The sequence below is a fragment of the Vespa crabro genome, chromosome 8, assembly GCF_910589235.1.
Source record: "Vespa crabro chromosome 8, iyVesCrab1.2, whole genome shotgun sequence".
In the NCBI taxonomy this organism is placed as follows: Eukaryota; Metazoa; Arthropoda; class Insecta; order Hymenoptera; family Vespidae; genus Vespa; species Vespa crabro.
This window is the reverse complement of record NC_060962.1, coordinates 8,802,782-8,827,742: the sequence shown is the minus strand read 5'-3', so window position 1 is coordinate 8,827,742 and position 24,961 is coordinate 8,802,782. Positions and strand designations below refer to the sequence as shown.

At 33.5% G+C, this 24,961-nt stretch overlaps 1 protein-coding gene across 5 annotated transcripts in view; it reads right to left on the bottom strand.

The window, feature by feature from the left end:
* The window catches only part of LOC124426206 (acetylcholine receptor subunit alpha-like), a 130,855-nt gene that overhangs the window by 26,883 nt on the left and 79,011 nt on the right, over positions 1 to 24,961 (bottom strand). For all 5 annotated transcript variants that reach the window (XM_046967609.1, XM_046967608.1, XM_046967610.1 and 2 more), the window contains 3 exons: positions 10,230 to 10,345; positions 8,760 to 8,928; positions 964 to 1,100 (listed from right to left, as the gene is read on the bottom strand). In XM_046967609.1, the coding sequence (XP_046823565.1) occupies positions 964 to 1,100; positions 8,760 to 8,928; positions 10,230 to 10,345 (422 nt within the window). The remainder of the gene's footprint in view (positions 1 to 963; positions 1,101 to 8,759; positions 8,929 to 10,229; positions 10,346 to 24,961) is intronic.

Genomic DNA, 24,961 nt, shown 5'->3' with positions numbered 1-24,961 from the left:
TCACTCTTTGTCTCTATCTTTCTCTATTCTTTCTCTATCTTTCTCTTTATATCTCTTTCTCTGTTTTTTTTTCTTTCTTTCTTTCTTTTTTTTTTTTTTTTTTGTTTTATTCGAATCGTTTCCATCGCGAAGAAAGCACCGCAACGTTTTAAGCGCGATTGCAATACGAAAGAGAATAGATTTTCTAACTGGTGCGAGAGATATCTTTGGTTTTATTATACCTATTCTCCATTTTAAAAGATTTCTTTTATCTCTTTTTCTTCTTCTTCTTCTTCTTTTTTCTCCCCATCGTAATTTGATTTTTTTTCTTTTTCTTTTTTTCTTTTCTTTTCTTTTCTTTTTTTTTTTTTTTTTAAGATCAATTTCGGTCAACACAAAAGCAGGTTTGTCGTTTCTCGTGAACCACATCGTCCAAAAGTATTCGAGCGAAACGTTTCACCCTTCTTAATACCAAGGGTAACTTGAGAAAAGATCGTACGTGTCTCTCGAGGGAAGCTTAGTATAGTTTTCAGGTCTTGAAATGTACATCGAGAGAGGATCGTGGCGGTCGTCGTTATTTGCTTTTCCTTTTTTTCGAGGCCGCTTCCGAGTAATCCGAGAAGCAGCTCGTAAACACATTCCAAGCACGCAGCGTTGCGTGTTAGTTAATGATAAAGGAAGAGAAAAGGGGGTGGATCGAGATAAAAACTTGTACGGGTGTATAGGGATGCATTAGAAACCGGTGAACTTTTTCGAAAGATAAAGGCAGTATCGTATAAAAAAACATTTCAAGTTCCGTAACCATTAACTGTATCCATTCGAATTTTAATCAATATGTATATATGTATATATATATATATATATATATATATATATATATATTCATTGAATTAATGAACTTTGATAATTTACAAGTTGTTCTAAATTTCTCGATAATTTTTCAAAGACACAAGTGAAATCGACTTTCTGGTTGGTATTACTCACCTTATCGATACGAGTATCATGGCGAATATCAGGTACTTCCCAAGCAATGGCACGACCAACGACGTTGGCGGAATAATCTCAACGACCAAGAGGAAAAACACGTGAAGACTGATGAGGATTGATATGGAGAGGGTCACCTGAAACGTGACAAATTGTGGACATTTAACTTTCCCTCTTATGTACATATATCCCCACTAATCTATCTTTTAATTTTTTTTTCCTCTTCTTACGGATATACGTATAAACTTGTTATATCTTTTCTTTACTTTCATACCTTTAGATATTAAAATTTTGTTCGTTTGAAATAGTTAAAAAAAAAAAAAAAAAAAAAGAAAGAAAAAAAAACAGAAAAGAAAAGAGAAAGGAAAGATAAAAAAAAATAATAATAACAGCATACGAAAAATAATCATCGATTAAGAACATGGTAAATCTGTCGTAATAATACGACGGTGATAAAAAAAAAATTAATTTCGTTTTACTATCAAATTTACTATCAAAAACGTAAATTAATTTAATAAACCGATATATATATATATATATATATATATATATATATATATATATAGGTAATGTTATTATCGGTAATGTTGTTTTTAGAGGGATTAAAATCCTTTTCGTGTTGAGACATCCCATAAAGGGAGAAAGATACAAGTCTTTTCTTATTCTTTATTTTCCCTTTTTTTTTTCTCTCTCTTCTTCCTCTCCTTATTCGAACTTGGCATCCCTCAACGTATTACGAATTTAAGCTCAAGTTGGGAAGAAAAAAAGTAAAAAAAAAAAAAGAAAAAAAAAAGAAGAAGAACAGGAAAGTACGGATGATGATGGTCGTCTAAGACGAGAGAAAATTCGTATTTATAGCTTGGATAAAGAATACGACGAAGAAATGAGAATGAAGGGTAAGAACGTGTCCGGTTAAAAGAAAGAACTTTCGAAACTGATACCTCTATCATCGTTTATATTTAATAAATTACGATAATACGATATCATTTAGATATCATTAAATATATGTCAAATATTCACGAATACGTATTTTTAATTGATCTCGGTGTTTAATATAGCAGAAAATTTCCAATGGAATGTTTTCGAAGTGATAATCGTTCCCCATAGTTAAATAATTCCCATTGGAACGATCATTAAGACATTCACAATCGGATTGCTTCGCCGTTGTTCTATAATTGGTTCTTCGATCGAGAAAAGTGGGAAGTTAGATCCGTGAGAATTTCTAGATACACTTGTCTCGATATATATATATATATATATATATATATATATATATATAGATACACACAAACCTATACAGAGAAACGTGCCAAAGCTATTTTCGTTCAGCGAAGAAGACACGTATCTCTCTTCTAGGCTTTCAATGAAATCGACGGCGAGGGTCTGACTATCTTGAATCATTTATCTCCCCAACGTTCTTCGAGTATAACTTTTCTCCTGGGAGATTCTATAGACTCGCTAGTAAAACACATATACACCCACATACGCCCACATTCATCCCCACGCGAACGCACGTACACAGATACAAAAAGATACATTCGTTTTATATATCACGATATTGGAGAGGGAGAGAGATGAGTGGGTGGCAATCCTTCTCCGTTGTTTTCCGATGTGCCAAGTACGACGCTTGCATTTTCGACGTATTAATTTATAAAATGGTAGAAGAGTTTCGGTCCTCGACACGAGAAACGAGACCTATTATCAACTTTCTATTGGTTCTCCTACGCGCTTTTCGCAAACAGACCTCATTGTCGATGCAGTTCGGTCAATATTGTCTCTTCGATTGGCGCACCTATTACACATAATCGTTAACTCTAATCTAATAACGGATAATTGACAAACCTTAAGCGACATTGTTTTACATGATATGTATTTCAATCTAAATAACAACAAAGTCTGATGATAGATTAGATCGATAGAGTATATATATATATATATATCAAACAGGTGTCACTTTTCATAAACTTCATTCGATTTAAATCGATATCATTATGTATTAAAGTGGGATAGAATTTGTAATCTAACATTTCGAATGTTAACTTCCTATGGTGTCACTTAACTTTACCAGTGATTGAACCAAAGCGAGCAGAGATCGTATGGTAATTAATGGCACGGCATTCTCTCTGTTTGAGGGTGAACAGAGAATACAGATGGTGCCTAGATACATTCTCTCGAAGGATGTAGGACATTCCGAGCGTGTAAACGTCAAGGTATTTAAATGACACTATTTGGATCGTTCAATTGCATGCATATGTTGTATATATATATATATATATATATATATATTGTACATATGTGTGTGAACGAATGTTCCTAATGAATTACGAAATAGATGAGACGAGATCTATCTTCGTGGTTGATGATTTGTGTCAATATATGTAACATCAGTTGCGAGCTTTGACTTTTCCATATTTCTACTTTTCTCCTTTTTATTCATTTTTTCTTTTGTTTTTTATTTGTCTTTTTTTTCTTCTTCTTTTTTTTTTTTTGGTTCATCGTTGAACCATAGAAAAGAGCATCCAGATAAAAGAGGTCTCGTAACGGAAGTTCGACTTTTCGTTAGACTGCTGCTCGGCAAGTCGGAGAGTCGAGAGCATCGAATACGGATATATTCTCACACTCGAACACGAATTTCTAGTCCAGGTAGTACCACCTCTCAGTCGTCCTGAAGTCTTTTCCTAGACATACTCATGTTATACGCGATATATATATATATGTGTGTGTGTGTGTGTGTGTGTGTGTGTGTGTGTGTGTGCGTGCGTATGTGTATGTATATATGTAGATTCTGTACGAGAAGGGTGCATTTTCACGACGATTTCAAGCTCTTCCCTCTTTAGATCACTCGAGGGATCACGACTCGCCTGTTCTCAGAGATAACTGTGATGAACTACCGAAACCTATACACGATAGAAACGAATATGAGAAATCGAGAGAGAAAACCCTCTAGGCTATTCTCGATAGATAAAACATCTTCGAACAATAAAGGGAGAATTATTGTTGAAAGAGATGAAAAAAAAATGTAAAATAAATATTTTTCAACGATATAAAACTAAAAGACGATTATTTCAATATACAAAGTATACCTCGTTTATTTGTTTGATATTTATAAAATTGATCATGTATGTATATGTAACGCGGTTTAAAAAAAAAGAAAAAAAGAAAAAAAATATTCAAATGGAAATAAATATGAAAACGATTCGTACCAATCATTTTTACTGTTTTTTTTCTTTTTTTTTTTTTCATTCATTTAAACTAATAAATGATCAAAAATTCTCTGTAAAGATTAAGCGGGTTTTTTCTTCATTTTTTTTCTTTTCTTTTCTTTTCCTTTTTTTTTTCTTCTTTTAAGAGAAACGAAGTAACGACGGTCCGTACATACGAGGGAGTAATTTTGAAAGAAATATGGGAATTCTCTCGGGTGATCGTACACACACACACACACATACACACATACGTATCTATATATATATGCACATGTAAAGTGGCATATAGCGTTTTCAGGGCGTCAATCAAGCGGGCTGAATCGATAAGCAATATCGCGGTCCGGTGATTGACCTGCAGCAGCCAGTGCGACTATCGAAATTACATCTTCTCTCTCTCTCTCTCTCTCTCTCTCTCGTTGTATGTATATATAGCTATATATACATATACATATATATATATATATATATATATATATATATATGTATATGTGTATATATATTGCTTGCTCTTTCACGGCGTCACCCATAATATGGGAAATCATGGCGTTACCACCCTCTTTCAACCATCCTTCTACCCCTCTTCCTCTTCCACCTTGTCTTTTCTATTCTCTCGGAGCTTTATAGGTTGCATCCAAGCTCGTATACGAGAGTACCGAGATAAATAATAATCCGTTGGACACAAATTGAATTTATGTTGGAGATATAGAGTTACTCTCGTGATGTTATCGATAAGAGATTCATTTCATCCTTTAAATCGATCGATGTACGTTTTTAGAAAGATCAGTTGGACTGTCACTCTTTCTTCCTGTCTCTCTCTCTCTCTCTCTTTTTCTCTCTTTCTCTCTCTCTGTTTCTTTTTTTGTTTTTTTTTTTTTTTTTTTTTCAATTTTATAAAACCTACGTATCAATTTCGAATTTATTTAAATATTCACATAACTTGCTTTTATTCATTCACGTGTATTCGTATTATATTACACGTATACAACGTATATACGTCGACTTAATGTTAACGCATATAAAGGATAATTTAGTCAATGGAATAGTCGTAAAGGATAGAGGATGGATAATGTTTTAATGGCTTTGTAAAAACAAAAACAAAAAAAAAGAAAGAGAGAGAGAGAGAGAGAGAGAGAGTGAACAAGGTAGAAACGTTTTTACGTACGCTAATTTCACGTTAACGAGTGTAATCCTTGTGAGCGAAGAGAATAAGGGAGACGACGTGTTTCGTCAGAAGTTAACAAATAAAAAAGCCAAAGGGGAAAGAAGCTAAAAGGGTTTTGATATCATTCGGACCAATGAAAACGCAAGGTTCCTTTGCATTTCGATGTGAAAGAAAAATCTCCAACAAAGGTATTTCTTATAATGCCGTATAGTACGAAGGTGGTATTAAAAAGTGTATCAAAGTAAGGAGGAGGGAGGGGGTGGAGGTAGAGTGAGAAGAATTAAAAAAAAAAGAAAAAAAAAGTGGGAGAGAAAAAAAGAATAGAAAAAAAAAAGAAAGAAGGACAGAAAAGTAAAAGAAAAGGAAGGAAAATGAAAGGAAGAAAAAAGAGAGAAAGGAAGGAAAAAAAAATTAGGAAAAGAAAAGAAGGAAGTCGACTTATCGTATCTAAAAACGATAATATTTTTCTCTTCCTTCCTCCTATCCGTTTAAACGGATAGCACTTTTCTTTCTCTTATATCTCTTCGATTATCATTGGATTTCAAAAGCAAACGAACAATGTTGACAACGTGTGGTCCGTGTGTGAATCCTTAAAAAAGGAGAAGAAAGAGAACGAAAAAGAGGAAGAAGATGAGAAATAGATGAGAGAGAGAGAGAGAGAGAGAGAGGGTCCGTTTATATCTCCCGAGGCAGGTGGACTCGGTGGCCGAAGAAAAAAGAAAAGGAAAAGAAAAAAGAGACAAAAAAAGAAATAAAAAGACAAAAAAGAGTAACAAAGAGAAAAAGGTAATGCGCGCATATATCGTACAAAGAAGTTGCTGTTGAAGGAGAGGGGGAGGGATGGCGAAGAGGACGAGGAGGAGGGGTTGGAGGAGGTGGTTGCGACACGTGTATCTCTCTTGTTTTTATTTCGTGTTTTTATTTCGTACATGGTATCGACGAAAAGAGGAGAATTTCGAATCCGGCTTTCGGCGATTCTCTGAGACAAGTAGTACTTGGGACGCTTGAGATAAAAATGAAAAAAAAAAAAAAAAAAAAAAAGAAAGAGAAATAAAGGGAGAAGATGAGAAGGAGAAGGAAGGAGAAGAAGAAGAAGAACAAGAAGAAAAAGAAGAAGGAGACCGACGAAGGAAAAGGAGCCGATGAGATGGGTCAGAGAGGTCGAGGTAGAAATGAAAAATAGTTAGAGAGCCGTCGGGCCAAAAGTAACCACCCCCTTTAGCTTCCCTTACAGATAAGAGAAAATAACGAGGCCGACTGGCACGCGGAAGAGAACTAATTCGGTGCATATTTCACACAAGTTTCTTCTCTCTTTCTCTCTTTCTCTTTCTACATATATATATATATATATATATATATATATATATATTCTTCTTTCTTCCTTTCTCTTTCATTCCTTCTCTATCTTTCTTTCTCTTATAGCTATGCAGTGTGGTATATATCCGTTAGTCAAAGAGAGAGAGAGAGAGAGAGAGAGAGAGAGTGAACGACCAATTCCTGAGGATAAAGGAATTAATTACCTTGGAATCTCTCTAGATTTTTTTTCTCTAGATCAATTAAGGATCGTTTCTTCCCAAAGGAATGAATTTGATAGATCTTTTATATTCTACAAATTTTTTTATTTTTCTTCCTTCTTTCCTTTTTTTTCCCTCCTTCCTAACGTCCATAACAAATTCGAAGCAAATTGAATTGTGTTAATTGATACACGATTTGAAACTATTTTCTCTCTCTCTCTCTCTCTCTCTCTCTCTATCTATCTATCTCTCTTTCTCTCTTTCTCCTAAACTATCGAGTTATATCAGACGAGTCTAGAAACAACGTGTTTATGAAGAGAAGCCTATTTCGTTTGATCAAGTACATTCTCAAATCGTTTTAACATAGATATCGTTGAACGAAATAGGTTGTTGAAAACAACACAGCATCCAAATCGATATGGTATACGATCGATCGATACATACTATAAATACATTCCATTTATTCATTTTCCATTCTCACATTTTATTTATATCGTGTAAATGCTTAAATACATTAAAGAAAATACGAAGAAACGTTAGAATTGACAGCTGCTCAATCTATCTTCATTCTCTTTTATAATTTTTATAAGTACTTAGAAACTGTTGAAAAAATGAAAAATGAAAATAAAATAAAATAATAAACAATAGGCATAGTTTCATGAAAACGGACAATAATTTTTCAGCAAAGTTTTGCATAAGATATAATATACATATATATATATATATAATTCGTTATAACGATATACATAAGTTTCTTTCGTTGATTGCTAAATTATGAGAATCCTTATACATACACATACACATAGATATATGTATAGTTGGAAATATATATATATATATATATGTATATATATATTATATTTTTAAATATTAAAAGTTAATCCACAACTCGTGGGATTACTTGAATATTTCGCTGTAGAAATGAAAGGATGGTAAATGTAAATCGTGATATCCATGGATGGATAGATAGATAGATAGATAGATAGATATAGATAGATAGCACTATGAGAATTTGATTTGTTATTTTAACTTAAACTTTCATTCACAACGAGTTAAATTATTCATAAGCGATACCCCAGTTGGAAAAGTTTCTCTTAAAGATCTACTTAAGAATTCGAGAGAAAGAGAGAGAGAGAGAGAGAGAGAGAGAGAGAGAGAGAGAGAGAGAGAGAGAGAGAGACAAAGATAGATAGATAGATAGGTAAATAGAGAGGGAGAGAGAGAGAGAGAAAGAGAGAAGTAGGCTAATTTTCTTGCTTCGTTTGACACGATTTTATTATGTAAAAAAAGATAATAAAAAAGAAAAAGAAATAAAAAAAGCTAACCACAAAATATATGACGACAAAGGAATGAATGATATTTCTAACATCATCTTCATCATTATTATTATTATTATTATTATCATTAATTTTTACAATAATAGAACGTGATCACGTCGAGAACAATTACGAACGTATTCATCTCGTATCTTCTACAGGATTAAAGTCAAGCTCGTCGAATTTGAAACACTCGCTTGCGGTCTAAGGTTGAGAGAAGTTGATTTTTCTTTTAGAAGTTACGAAAGAGAGAGAAAGAGAGAGAGAGAGAGAGAGAGAGAGAGAGAGAGAGAGTAATTTCTCAAACTTCGGTAAACTAAGTCTTCGAAATCAGTATATGTAGTTGCTTGCACGGACGTTGTGTTCAAGATCTAAGTTTCTTCGACGTTTCGGAAAACTTTTTTATATCTCTTCTTTTCTTTTTCTTTCTTTTTTTTTCTCTTCTTTTCTTTCTTTCTTTTTTTTTTTTTTTCCTATCCACCGAGAGCAGGTATGCATGTATGCATGTATGTATGTATGTATTTATGTATGTATGTATATCTCATTAGACAGTTCGGAATCTTTGTCGAGAAAAAGATAAAAAATAATTCAATATACTTGCCTTTTCTCCGCTGTCACTTGGCAAGTAAAACGTCAGAACAGTAAGAAAGGAGATCCCCATGCACGGTATGATGATGTTGACGGTATAGAAAAGAGTTTTCCTTCTCATCGTTATGTTGAATGTAATATCGAGATAAGGTTCGTCGCAGCACGTATAAAATTTCTCATTTCTGAAAAAGATAATATTTTGACGTGTTATTGCGAATTATATTATCTCTTTTTTTCATTTCCTTCTTTTCTTCTTTCTTTTTTCTTCGATAAGAGATATCTTAAGTTAACCAAAAAAGTATTGAATATTCGATGATTATTAAAAAGAAACGAATCGTTTATACTGTATGTACGAATATAATTCGTTCGAGTTAAATAATCGATGATTTCATAAGAAAGAAAGAAAAAAAAGAAAAGAAAAAGAAAAGAAAAAGAAAGAAAAGAAGAAAAGAAAAAAAAAGGCAAATTCTTTATACAAGAGTTTGAGAATAATTCGTACAATAACTGCGTTATACGTGAAACTAAAGTGTTTATCGCATTGGTAGCGACATCAAGTGGCAAGTGTTCGTACTTAAAACGTAATAATTAGTAATTAGTTCGCGCACGCGAGCGCTGACGATCTTCCGGTGTCACGTGACTTAAAGCTCATTGGTTATAAGCCGTCCAATCTTGTCGATTATTGGTAATTAATGATTAAAATTATTCGCTACGATTTACCGGAAGTAGTGTGTATCCTTACGAAAATAAACGATCAAAGTAAACGACCGAACGTTTTCAAATTTAACGTACGTGTGATCTGTCGTAATACTACTCGAATTCTTGGAAATATTTTTGTTTCTATTATATCGTTCGAAAAATAATTACAATAAGATAGTGTTTCGTTTCGCGATAAAAAAACTTTTCTTCTTCATTCCTAAGAGATTTTTCTACAATTGCGTTTTTCTTTTCAAACGATACACTCGACACGATATTCCGTCATTACGTAATACTTATGTATCCGTGATATCTCGTTACATCGTTAAGTATCTATTCGATAAGTTATTACAATTCTGTCGTGTGTTTCATTGTTCATACGGGAATTTTTTGTTTTTCTTTACGAGACGTATGTACTTTCCTTTTTCCCCTTTTACGATAATTCCTATTATACGCGACGATAGTTAGCCATTATGCATGTACTTGCTTACTTATGTATCACGTTAGTATTCTCGTCGTATATAATAAAAACCTTTCGTAGTGTCCATTATGGAATATCGTAGTACGTTAATTCAATCGAAATGAAGTTAATTCACACTGACAAATGTAATTCGATGGTTCATCGTCTTCTAAAATTCTCAAACGAACGACCATTGGGACCTTGAGTGTCGCGTTCAGACCAATGGACAAATTTCAAATTTTCTACGTATTATGTATGTATGTATGTATACTCATGTATTTATATATGCATTTATATATGTATCGTAGTTTAATAAAATTTAATTCTCACCGTACTGCAGGCACTTCTAGAATATCCCACTCAACCGACATGTAGAATTCTGAAAGATCAACTCCAACCTCCACAACGTTACTTCCGGATTTCTCATCCATGTGCCTTAGATCGACCTACGTGAAACAAAATCAAAGAGAAAATTCATCGATCAGGTTTGATCCATATTATATTTTAACATACAAGTTTCAAAGAGATTTGCTCATTTTCAAACGCCATGCCCACGATAATAGAAAAGCTACTCCTTAAAAACGAATCTGCGATATTTCAATATGAAAGATCGTAAAGATATATATATATATATATATATATATATAAATTTTTTTTTATATTAATTGTACTACGATATAATCGTATGATAAAGAATTTCTTTTCTTTCTTTTCTTTCTTTTTTTGTCTTTCTTCTTTTTTTTCTTTTTATTTCTCTCGCAGGTTCGTTATTAAAAAGTATTATTACAAATAAATAATCTGTAAACAATTTCGAAGTGCACGTCTTGAGATGCACTTTGATGCTCGCCAAAGCGTAAACTGAGCAAAAATTATCTAACAGTTGGAATTTTCGTCCGATTGGTCCGACGATCTTCAGCGATTTTTTTATGGATCGAAATTCTTTTTCTTTCTTTCTCTTTTTCTTGTTCTTTCTTTTCCCTATTTCCCCCTCCTCCCCCCCCCCCCACGGCCCATCATTCGAATAACTTCGTACGTACAATCGTCGAAGAAAAATCCAACTAGAATTCCAACGTTTTCTCGCTCAACGTGGGCGTTGCGAGCGCTTAAATACTAGCCACTGAAACAAACGCTTTCCTCGTTTGATCGAGGATCGTCGACCGGGTCCATCAATTCCGAAGATAATATTGAAAGACCATTGTAAATTCAATATTATTTTGTTGACAAAACAAACAGACAGAAGATCCAATTGATCCACTATAACAACCTTCGATTTTGGTTCGGATTTATCAAAATAAAAAAATTAAAAAAAAAAAAGAAAAAAAAAAAAATAAATAAAAATAAAAATATAGATAAAAAAAGAATTGAGAGCAATTTAATCATATTACTTATATGTACTAATAGAATTGTATTTCGTTAAGGGGAGAAAAAAGAAATACAAAAAGGAGTAGGACTTATGTCTTCTAGGGAAAAAGAAAGAAAAAACTTGAAAAATATTTCAGGTACGAAATATCGATGAACTTTTATATATATAAAGTGAAGTAAAATTAAAAGAGAGAGATAGAGAGAGAGAGGGAGAGAGAGAGGGAAGAAAAAAAACAATTATTGATGATATATGTAAGCGTGGGATTTGAAATTAAATTGACCCCGATTATAAATGGTTCAAAGCAATAATTTCTTCGGATTTGATCAGTCCAACTTAAATCTACGTAAACTAGTTCTCCTTTTTACTAGCCACTCGAATATTTACACCACATTCAACGTACATTCGCGCTCGAACGCGTGCTTATCATTGATTAGAAACAGGCTGTTATTAAATACACAAAAATATATACATATATATATATATATATGTATATATATGTATGTATGTATAATATGACAAAAAGAAGTAAGTCCCAGGCAACGATGATCATAAGAACACTGACGAGAGCATCGCATCGCTAACAACAAGTGAAAAATGGATTTGATGGACGGACCTAAGTAAAGGAAATTATTAATTTCTATTTTCTTTCCTATTTTTTATTCATTATTTTTATTTATCATTTTATTTTCTTGTTTCTTTATTTCTTCCACATCTTTTATCTTACTTTTCGTTCGACGATGAAATGCCACGCAAAAATAATTATCAATTTCTTTTGATTAGTGACCATCCATCGTTTCTAGGCGACTAAAAGAACGTCGAACTTTGTGCAATAATAATAATAATAATAATAATAATAATAATAATAATAATAGTAATAATAATAATAACAATAATAATAATAATAATAATAATGATAATGATAATGATAATTATTATTATTATTATTATTATTATTATTTTTCTCGAGTTAGATACAGCGAACCTTCTCTTCTGATGAAAACGAAGACGAACGAAAGAAATAAAGAAAGAGAATGAGAGAGATAGAGAGAAAGAGAGAGAGAGAGAGAGAGAAAAAGAGAAATAAAGAGGGTCCGTGCGTGTGTGTATGTGTGTGTGTGTGAGAAAATTAGCCCCAAAACAATCGATTGTCTTTCAACTATTTTTGTCACATTTTATTTTCAAACTATAAACTGGACGGCATATATCTCTAAATGGAAATTCTATTTTCTTATTTGTCAGGACATGTTTTTTATTTTGTCTACCTTTCAATCTAACAATAAAATCATAGGATGCAATTTGCCAATCTACGAACTGTTACTAAAGGCATAGTAGATCTATCGATCGAACAATTTTCAGACTATCTCTATTTCTGTTAGTTGAAGAAATATAAGTATATAATATTTGTGCTGCTCTGTCCGCTCGTTTGTGTGCATGTCTGGAGAGTGAATGGAAGCGACAAAGAAAGAGAAAGAAAGAAAGAAAGAGAGAGATAAAGAGAGAGAGAGAGAGAGAGAGGCACACGTAAAGGAGATAAAAAGCAACGTAAATTTACTAATCTCTGAGAAATTTCTATCTTTTCTTTTCTTTTTTCTTGTTTACTTAAGAATAAATATTTTTTAATCACTTTGAATCACTGGATTGTAATGGAATTTTAAAGTCGAACGTAAGAGAATTTATTATCGAAGTACGTTTATTTTAGCGACGGCACAGAAAGACAGAAAGAGAAAGACAGAAAGAGAGACAGAAAGAGAGAGAGAGAGAGAGAGAGAGAGAGAGAAAGAGACAGAGAAACCGACGACGTTTAAATTAGTTCTACTTGTGGATTTAAAATTCGTGTTTAACCGTCCACTTTTCTTTGGGTCAAGTAGCAGCCATTACCGGTACTCGTGGAAGCGAAAATATTTCCGGCATCTGGCTATGTTAATGCTAAATTTAAAAATGCGCGATACTAGGCTGATGTCGTCTTTCGAATAAATGTATTAGAATTTCTTTTTTCTTTTTTTTTTTTTTTTTTTTTTTCTTTTTCTGGTAGTAAGTAATCTTTCTTTTCTCTTTCTTTTCTTCCCATCGTAATGGCGTAAGACAAATTATATTGGGTAGAAAGGTAGGTGGTCATTTTCTAATGGATTCTTTTTTCTTTTCCTTTTGTAAGAATGTTTTTTCTTTCTCGTTTAAGAACTTGCAAGATATACCTTATATACTAAAGATAAATCTTACGATATATTGAATAATGTTAATAATTAATTTCTTAGTGGTCTCTGTTAAACTGTCAGGGCGTCGACATTATCTGCTATAGAAAGTCATGACGTTTAAATTATACAACGAAATAGAAATTGAATCTCTCTGTCGGAGATTAAGTTTTCGTTAGGAGGGATAGATTAAATTAATTGGAAGCGTCGTAACCAAGGACGGTACTATCTCTCCTCCATTTCATTGTTTAAATCCTCCTAAACTCGACGAAAGATACTTTATTATTCTGCGGTGTAAAGGATAGATAACGAATTTATTTGATTTGACGCGCGGAATTAACTGCAAGAGATGATTGCGTTCGCGTACAACGATCCTGATAATAAATTGGGTATAAATAGATAATAGGTATGCGCTCGATATTCGATATTTAATTCGATCGAATAATTTGTATTCGTTTTGCTGAACGTTCAAAAAACAGAGAGAGAGAGAGAGAGAGAGAGAGAGAGAGAGAGAGAGAGAGAGAGAGAAAAGGAAAAAGAAACGCGTTGGAAAAGCGAAGCGGAAAATGTTCTGGTCCCTTGCGTGCAAGAGATTCGTTACAAGTTTTGTAAGAGCAACGAGGATGAAAAGAACGCGTTTGTGTTGAGTGTGTGTGTACTTGTATGCGGGACGTGTGAACGTTCCGCCACACTTTCGGCTCAATTTCTTACACAGTCTCGTTTTTCTCGATTCTTTTTTTTTTCGAAAGCAGGCAAAGTGGAGAGAAAAAAGAAAGAAGAAAAAGGAGAAGGAAAAGAAGAAGAAGAAGGAGAGCAAAAGAGCAGGGTCAAAGGTTGGCGCATACTATTTGGATTCCCTTTTGGTCTCTTGATTAAAGAGATATGTGTGCCTTTTCATTTTTTCATTAATTTTTTTCCTCTTTCGTTTTACTCTTTCGATCATCCTTCCTCGTGCTCGTCAAAATTAATAAAGTCCACGTGCGTGCGGGGGAGAGAAAGAAAGAGAAAGAAAGGGAAAAAGACAGAGGGAGAATATGAACTTTGAGATATTTTTTTTGTTTTCTTTTTTCTGTTTTTTTTTTCCCCTTTTTTTCTTCTTCCTCCCTTCTCCTTTATCCGTTTAATTATGAAAGAATCGATTGAAGCTTATTCGCAGCCGCGCAGAGATATTCGACGGTCGGAAAATTTTCCTTTGGATTTATCTTTCCAATACCTGATGTAATAAATCACGCCAGTAGCACATACGTTATTCACCAATTCTCGCGTACGTCACCAAATGGTGCGAGAGCATAATCGAGGATAACTCAATAAATATTTCATGCCTGCTGGGAGCACGGCTTGACGCCGTAAGATCGATGATACGTCTCAAACGACTATACCTTATCCTGCATCCTTTTTCTATACTTTTAGCCAGTACGGGTTATATCTGTTTTATCTTAAATATTATAATTTTTTCCTTTATTTTTGACGATTAACAATAATAACAATGTAAAAAAGAAAGAAAGAAAAAAGAAAAACAACACATAACGTGTGAACGTGTAAAACGGAATAACGAATACAATAGAAAGAAATAAGATTTAAAGTAATAAGAATTTTCTATGATTTTAGTTGGATCGAATTGGATTCGATTGTAATCAAATTTTGATTATGAATTGCACGAAAATGTTAATATTGGATTTGATAACTATTGGTATTGAAAGTATATGCGTATTGGAAATCAACGACATCTTCTACGTTTGGTTTTAGACGAGCAACGACGAAAACCGATACGTCTGCGTTTACCTATCGAGCCATCAACAACGCCACCCTTTCTCACATCATCGACTTTCCCCTTTCCCTTTTCCTCTGTCTCATTCTCTCCCCTTTTAACGGGTTGCAACATCAACGTCAATCTTTCCTACTGCCAGTATTGGTTGGTTGCTTGGTTGGTTGGTTGGTTGGTTGGTTGGCTGCTTGCTTGCTTGCTTGCTTGCTTGCTTGCTTGCTTGCTTGGTTGTTTGCTTGCTTGCTTGCTTGCTTGCTTGCATGCGAGAAATCGACTTTTCCACGTAGGACGAAATGACGGACGGAGAAATTGAACGCGCCGACGCGTGAAACGCCAGCCGATTCCGGCAGCTCTTCTCGATTATCGCTTCTCTCCCCTTTTTCGATTTCACGAGAACGATCGTAGTAATTGTTCTATGTCGATTAATGTTTAAGAAACGTATAAAAACTCAAAGAATGAATGTTCATTTCGTTTTATCTATTGTCGGAAATATTTAGCGCGACACGTTTTGTTACCGTCACGGTAAAACGAATTAATGTCGATAGAATTTTATGAATGAAAATTTCAAGTGATACAGAATTAATGAATAATTAGAAAAAATTCGGATCGATTCTTTTTCGTTTCTTTTGCTTTTTCTTTCTTTTCTTTTTTCTTTTTTTTTTCTTTTTTTTTTTCTTTTTTTTTCTTTTAATAATCTAGAATGAAAGAAAATCCGATCGATTTCTTTTATTTCAATTCCTTAAACATCGTAATTTCTTTAAACAATTCCTTAGAGAATATTAGTTTTGTCATTTCGTTGGAAGGAACTCTAATGTAGATAAAGAAATGTCAACGAAAGGAAGGAAGGAAGGAAGGAAGAAATACATATTACTCTTGTATACACGGATAACAGCGTAATTTTTTGTCATTAACCATCGGTAAGTTTCTCTCTTCGCGAAGTATTGCGTGATGAATGGCTACCGACGATGATAGATGCGTCTCTGGGGTACATTTCATAATTCATTTTTTTTCTAACCACGCCTTCAGCCGAGCCCCCTCCCCCTCCCCTATCCCCCTCACAGCTCCCATACTCCACTACTTCCTTTCTTTCTGTCTTTCTTTTTCCCTTTTCTTTTTTTTTTCTATTTTGTTTTGTTTTGTTTTTCTCTCTCCCTCTCTTTCTTTCATGTATATGTATATATATATATATATATGTACATATATTTTCCTCCAAAAAGCGAACGGGGCTGGTGCTAGGCAGTTCGTTCTTGTCCCCAGCGTGTATTCCATAAACGCGTCGACTACGAACGTCATTAATTATCGTTAATTCGAACTGGACGCCTACATAAATTTTATAGGGCGAACATAATAAATCCCGGCAACAAATTTCTACGATTATTTACCGATTTGTTAAACGTTCGATACGACAATGCGATTGTAAAAAGCTTCATCGTTGTTGTTACTGTTATTATTATTATTATTATTATTATTATTATTAATATAATTATGATTGTTACGATAACTTTATAATTTTATAACTATTAATAATTATTAATATATCGTAAATATATATTTACGATAATTATATATTTTTATTTTTATTCGATACGTCACGTTATTTTACCATTTTATTAATAGAGTAAAACGTATTTTATTTATAAAGAAGTTATCCTATTCGATATTACGTCGTGACTAGTGGTATTAATTTAGTAGTAGTAGTAATAGTACTAGTAATCGGTGAGACTCGATTTAGAGGATTTCGCTTTTATTGGAATAGAACTTTGTCGAGGCGTACTCGTTAAAGTGAAAATCGTTCGCGTTTTCTTTACGAGCTTTATGCTCCGTACACTTGACTATAAACGTATAAGCTTACACACAGAGTCGAGCCACCTTAAGCCGCTTTCTTATTAAGTTGTTTTCAATGAGACTGAAATTCAACGATAAATGTTCCGCATTTATTTCCCTTTACAGGTGTGCATAGAGTGGTACGCGAGTACGTGTTAATGAATATTTATCGTTCGTTCGTTCGTTCGTGTTTACGAGCGAATGCAATCATATCGATTTTATTTCAAACAATAGTCAATTTATTTAAATGGAACTTGCCCGTCAAGTACTTGCATCGATTCTCTGCAATGTACACGATTAGCGGATAACGTATGAATTTTATTAAACGTTTTATATCGACGTAATCATCGTCATCGAAAAATATATACGGAAAGGTTTCTTTTTTCTTTTTTTTTTTTTTTTTTTTTTATCTTTTTTTCTAATTTTACGCGAAAAATATATAAAAATAAAAGAATTGTGCCGGTTTTTTTTCGAGGCCAATGATGAGATTAACAAAAAAAAAAAAAAAAAGAAAAAGAGAAAAAGAGAGAGAGAGAGAGAGAAAGAGAGAGCAAGCGTTCGCAAAATTCCATTGGAACAATTCGATTTCTTTTTTTTCTTCTCTTTTTTTTTTTTTTACAATTCGTCGCGTGAATTTCCCGTCAACGAGAATATATATATATACACATATATACAGGAAGGAAACGAATGTGGGAAAACGAAGGAGAAGATTCAGACTAGCTAGAATCGAAAATTCGAAATCCTTGTATCCTCGCGAAACAAGGATATTTTCGAATGCAGTTACCGGAGAGAACGAAGAGAAAAGTACAAGGATCACCGAATGCTCTTGGGAAACCGAAAGTTTTATCGCCCATCCTTGTATCCAACGTTGGATGTTATTTCCAAGAAAAAGAAAAAGAAAAAGAAGAAGTAGAAGTAGAAGTAGAAGTAGAAAAAGAAGAAGAGAGAATCGGTAAAGAAAATGTGAGAGAGTTAAGAGGACACAAGTCGAAAGAAAAATTCGTGGTCAACTTGGGATTTTTTTTTCTTTCTTTTTTCTTTTCTTTCTTTCTTTCTCTTTTTCGCTCTTAGGATTATCCAACGAACGTTCGCCAATTGTGTTTGTCTCGAATGTCAAAAAAAAAAAAAAAATAAAGGAAAAAAGAAAAAGAAATGAAAGAATTATCACTAAAAGGTGATTATTAGATTTTTTTTTTCCTTTTTTTCCTATCTCTCTCTCTCTCTCTCTCTCTCTCTCTCTCTCTCTCTCTCTCTCTCTCTCTCTCTCTCTCTCTCTTTATTTTTCTTTCATCTTAATAAAACATTTCATTTACATTAATATCGTTGAATTCCAAATTGGACGAGTTTCAATCTTTAACTTTTTACCGATTCTTCGAACGATCTATCCTATCTCACGTGTGATCACGTAGATGGATGCATACGTTAATTAGTCAGTTAACTAGTTAATTGGAAAAATAAAAAGAAGAAGTAAAGAAGAATGGAGAAGATTAGCGTCGTTTGCGAACGACGAGGAAACGAGAGGAAATAGACCTATGCGGAAATAGCAATGGCAGTATCCCGTAGATCCGAGATAAATCGAGTTAATGAATTCAACGTCAAAATAGCATCGGCCGAACGGTTACAATTATCGAGCGACCTACATTTTCGATTGAAAGTTTCTCGTCAAATTCGTGGACAACGCGTCGTTTCACAATATGAACTTCTATCAAAGTAATCTCATTGAATTTTTCCTATTTCTTTTGTCTTTCTTTTTTTTTAACATATAAAAAAATGTTCTTTTCTTCACGTATGCATCATAATCCCCCGTACCTCCCGTACAGTTTGGTAGACTTTGACGTTTACGATATTCTCAGTTAGCTGTTAGCGAAGGTTCGAGGAGTTTGGCAAGGAGATAGGTCCGATGAAAGAAAGGAAGGAGGGGGGGGGAATAAGGGGAATGAGGAATAAGAGGAGAAGGCGTAGGATGAGGTGAAACAAAATTTATCTCGATTAAACTTGGAAACTTTGCCGAGTTTTCTTTTCGTGAGTTTCCTTCCCTAATGGGAGTTTCAGGATGGAAGCTCCTCGTCGTTGTCCGATATATTAAAGCCCGATTTCTATCTTCTCGTGAAATATTATATTCCAAGACAAAAATTCTATTTCCTTGGACGCGTTTTTTGAACGCGTGAGAAGAATTGATTCTTTTCGAATAAAACGAACAAACATTTATATTTTATCTAACAATCTACATAAATGAGTATATATGTAGATCGATATAAATATGATTTTCATCTGTAACTATAGCGTAGAGATACGTCAGATACGATCGATCGACGAAAAAATTTGATGGATTTATATAAGAATTAAGTTTACGATATGTGCGAACATTTTCAGGTATGGGAACATAAAGCAGTAAGCGTAGCTACACCATCAGCTTAGAGTTAGTAGTAGTAGTAGTAGTAGTAGTAGTAGTAGTAGTAGTAGTAGTAGTAGTAGTAGTAGTAGTAGTAGTAGTATTAGTAGTAATAGTACTTGTAGTAGTAGTAGTAGTAATAGTACTTGTAGTAGTAGTAGTAATAATAATTGTTGTTATGTACCTTTCTCGAGTGTCATCGACATCGCGTACATTTTCTGTAAGAGCTACACCTATATCGAGTTTTGGCTTGAATTCGTCCTATTATCAACATCAAGGAAGCCATTCGGTGTTGTACAGAGAGAATAATCTATAATTCGATGGCGGCATGGTTTCAAACGATTTACAAGGATCATATGATATTCTTTATGAAACGAAGTTTCTCTCTATTTTTTTTCTTTCCTTCTTCATTCGCCTTCTTCTTCTTCTGGTTAAAAATCTTCGTCAGATTTTTTTCATCGATTTCTTTTCTTTTTATTTCTTTCAAGAGAAAGAGATAGAAAGATAAATAAATGAATGAGGGAGAAGTAAAAACGAAAGAGAGAAGCTTCGTAAAGGACGATAATAGAAAAAAAGGAAAAACGAAAAAGGAGGAAACAAATGAAAAAAGGAAAAGTTTATGCGGAACTTCAGGGGAAAATGAAAATTCCCTTCTTTCTATATGGTCCCTTTTAACTGTGCCGGCAGGTCTACGACCTGACTATGAGAACGCGTGCACGAATCAGATTAGATTGTAAGCACCTGGGCAGGATGGTGCTTCGTGCTTCGAGATTGCGAGGATTCAGGCAACGGGCCAGGTAAAGCGAGTTTGTAGTCCGTGCCATGTAACCAAACCCTCCTTCCGTCTCTCTACGTACACAGACGATCATTTTCCTGCGATCGGTTTCCTATCCATGTGTTACGTTATAATATATATGTATGTATGCATGTATATGCGTGTATATATATATATATATATATATATATATGTATGTATGTGTATCTATCTCTGCAAAAATACTTTGTATGGATTTACAGATCGATGTCGATGTATTTGCATACGCGATTTCGATATTCGTCGTTTTTCGATATTCGTTCATACGAAAAAAAATATGAGAGAGAGAGAGAGAGAGAGGGAGGAGGGTGGGAAAGAATTTTTTTTCTTTTTTATATAGACACTTCTAATATAGCAAGAAATTTAAAATTATTCGATACATTAACATTATTTAATTTCGTTATGGCGTATAAAGCTAACGCACAAAGGAAACGATATATTTTATATTGACAATTTATTGATTTCGATTAAAAGAAGAGAAGAGAGAAAGATGGAGGAGAGCACATGTTACGTAGGATATTACTTCAAAGTAATACAACTTGTATGTGTGTGCGTGTATGTGTGTGTGTGTTTGTATGCTGTAACTCGTACATTGAATATTTTATGACGTAGGAGATGCCCAGGTTTTCTCTTACAATTCAATCGAGATACTGAACAAACATTGAAGGAAAAGAGAGAACAATAAATACGAAGTTCTATTTGATCCGTAAAAGCCACTGCCATAATCTTCTCGCTGAATCGTACAGACAGTTATTATTCTTTCTGGCATATATTCCAATTATATATTTACGAACGCGCGGATCTATTTTGCGCCGTAGTCGCTCACTCGTTGGGGAAAAATACGAAAAATAATAATTGTTTATATGCAGCAGAGTTTCGAGTAATCTAGCATGTGTCGATTCGCCACAACGCAAATCGTCCTCGTTCTTTCTCTCCTTGTTTTCCTTTTCTTTATTATTATTATTATTATTATTATTATTATTATTATTATTATTATTATTATTATTCTTTTTTGCCCTCTCTCCTCATTTCGTTACTAATTATAATTTTCACTCGAAATCTCTATGGATTATTTCTCTCTCCTTCTCTCTCTCTCTTTTTTTTTTTTTATCTCCATCTCTCTTCGTGATAATTATTATCAACGAAGACGAGAAACGATTGTTCTCAAACGAGAATAAAGGATTATTTGTTTCATCTTCTTTTTTCTTTACTATTTTCTTCTTTTTTTTTTTTTTCGTTGCTGAAAAATAAATCCGCCCGACGAGAGCGACCGCAATTTTTCTTTTTTCGTTTTCACATTTTCCATTATCTCATCATTGTATCGAAGGGCTAAAAATGGTATATCGAATTTATTTTCTTTTTTTTTCTTTCCTTTTTTTTTTCTTTTTTTTTTTTTTTTTTTGGCGAAACAAACAAATATTTTCAACGAAAATATAAATGTATATGGTTTTGTCGGTTGAAACACAAATTTTCCTGTGAATCTTTTTATATACGATTTAAGAAGATATTTACAAAACCCTTAATGCAAATATCCCACACGATTGAATTTTGATTTCTATCACCATTTGATGCTTGTTTGCATATATATATATATATATATATATATATATATATATATATATAAATATACATACATACATGCACACACACTTACACGAATTCGTATAAAACCTTACACACCATTTCGTGCGATTAATCTCGCGAGAGAAAGTTTCGTTTCCGCAAAATATTGGACGTGCATATTTCATAGAACAACGCGTAGCGGACTCTGGGATGTGCCACATTACGAAAGCACAACGGACCATAGAAGCGAGAAATGTAATTCAACATTTTTAACATAAAGCACTGTTATAAAATCATAAATGACGATGGTCGGTGAAAGGAAATGAAAGAAAAATAAAAAAGAAAAAAGAGGAAAAAAAAAAAAAGGAAAACGAAAGAAGTTCGATGCCTATCGCTATAGTATGGTATCGTTTTGAAAATTAAAAAGCAAAAAGGGGGATGTGGCGGGTCGAGGATTCTGGGGGGGGCCGGGGGAGGAGGGGAGGGAGAGGTAACGCGTGGCAGAGGGAAATGAGGGGAAAGAGGATGACGATACAAAAGCTCAGCTCTGCGAACGTATTTTCGATGCGAAGAGTAGAGAACGAACACGAACAGAGAATAGTCACAGTCAGTTATATAAAGTACATTTTCATTTCGAACTCTTTTCGAATTTCTAAAATGAAAAGATTCTTTTTCTTTATTTTCATTTTTTTTTTTCTTTTTTTTTTTTAGAATCTCTCGATGACTCCCCCATTAACAACCCCGACACTTTCGTTTTATTATTATTATTATTATTATTATTATTATTATTATTATTATTATTATTATTTTGTTGTTGTTGTTATCGTTATTATTTTATTCTTTGTTTCCTTTCTTCTTTTACATTCTCTTCTTTTTCGTTCTTTTTTTTGCTTCCTTCAATTATTATTTTCGAAAAAAATTCGTGCGAACGATCATAAGGTAAAAAAGGGACGCACTCTATCTTGGTCACAGTCACGCACGCACTTACACAGACATACAGACAAACACAGATGTACCTTCAATCTTTCTTTCTATAAACAGAAAGCTTTTCTAGGGGCGCTCAAAACACATACAATTAAATGCTCCCTAAATACGCGTAAAAACAACACATCGAGCTTGCAGTATTTGGGCGCTGATACTATATATATATACTGCGTAACGTATATATTTACATACACTGAACAATGATATACACATAGCTATACATATTATATATATATATATATATATATATATGTATATGTATATGTATATGTATATATATTTAGGTTTCAATGCAGTCGCTGGATAACACGTATATATTGTATGTATGTATGGATGCCGTAGTGTAGCCCGCAACGATGCACCTCTGTTGTAAGTACGTGCGTGTAACTCAGGATATATGTGAATATATAGATACATATATATATATATGTGTGTGTGTGTGAGTGTGTGTATGAACTTGCATGAGAGTCACGTGCGAATGATATTTGTATGTAAGAGTGCACGAAATTGTCCGTTAGAATGCACCGCATGTTTGTGTGTGTCTCTCTCTCTCTCTACCTCTCTCTTTCTCTCTCTCTCTCTCTCTCTCTCTCTCTCTCTCTCTACATCTCTCTCTCTCTCTCTCTCTCTCTCTCTCTCTCTCTCTCTCTCTCTCTCTCTCTCTCTCTCTCTCTCTCTATTTGTGGTACATGTGTTTGCGTTGGTGAAGGTGACAGTCGAGTGCAACCAAGCCGTAGTAAAATTTTCGTGGTTGTCTCTTTAACGTCTTACGGCGACACCAACACGTACGTATTTTCAGACTTTAGTAGATTGTGAACGTAAAGATTAGATAATATTTGCATCTATTTACATGTAACAGTATATCTAAATATATACATATATGCGAACTAGAATATTGGTTGCATTCAACGTGTCATCCTTAAGCGACTATGCGGCCAAAAAAAGGAAATATAGATAGAAAAAAATAATAAAGGAAAAAGAAAAAGAAAAACAGAAGAAAAAAAGAAAAAAAGAAAAAAAGAAACAGAACCAAAAATTTCTGCATTCTCAACGTAGATAAACGGCGAGCCTTACATCGAGTTTTACGAAAGGAATAAAGGGGGATGAAATAAGAAAAAGCGAAACGACGATAAAACGTTCTCGACGCCACCATGGAATGAATAATAGTCGAGTCTCCTCCCATGGAAAAGGTATAAAATTGTTTGTCTCCGTCGGTGTACACCGACTTGGTCTGATGTAACTTTTCTTTTTCTCAATTTTTTTCTTTCTTTCTTTCTTTCTTTCTTTTTTCTACTTCTTTTTTTCTTTTTTTTTTTTTTAATCTTTATGCACCTGAAAAATAATATTCACTCTTAACCGATAACGTTAATTAAAATATTTAATACTAAATGGTTTTATTTTAACGAGATCATCATCGTCATCATCGTCATCATTATTATGATCTTCGCCGTTAATCGGATCTATAAATTTGAGAGCAAATTAGCTCCGACACTTGAGATCCCTATTACTTATCGAGTTAACGTACCAGCCATAATCCAAAGTGCTAATCGAAATCACCGATCTATAAGATAAAGGGCGAAAGAAAGAGAGAGAGAGAGAGAGAGAGAGAGGGAGAGGGAGAAAGAAGGAGAGTTAAGGAAGACGTTGGCATTCTCAAAGATTAAGACGCAAGCCGTTAACCATCGTGTTTGAGAAAGGATCATTGACGAAATCCTATCAACCAGGTTGAAAACTCGTTATCGCTCGTGACAGCACTGTTGCTAAGCTTTCGTAAAAAGGGAATAAAGGCAAAAGAGAAAAAGAAAGAAAAAGAAGAGGAAGAATAAATAGGGTCGAGGATCGATCGAGTATTCGTTATTATTATTAAAATATCAAAGAGAGGAATATCGTCGAAAAATTTTGTTTTACAAAATTAATAACATTAATCGTCCATATTTAATGATTTTTTCCCCTCTTTTTTTTCTTCTTTCTTTTTTTTTTTTTTTTTTTTTTTCAAAAATTCATTCATAAACTTACGTTAATTTGAACGATCAAAAATCTCCACGTCGATCAATGAGAAAAGTATTAACGTATTCTTTTTTGTTTCTTTTTTTTGTTTTTCTAACGAATTCTAACATTAACCCATTGTTACTACTAAGAATGGTTGATGTTCGTTTTATAAAAAATTT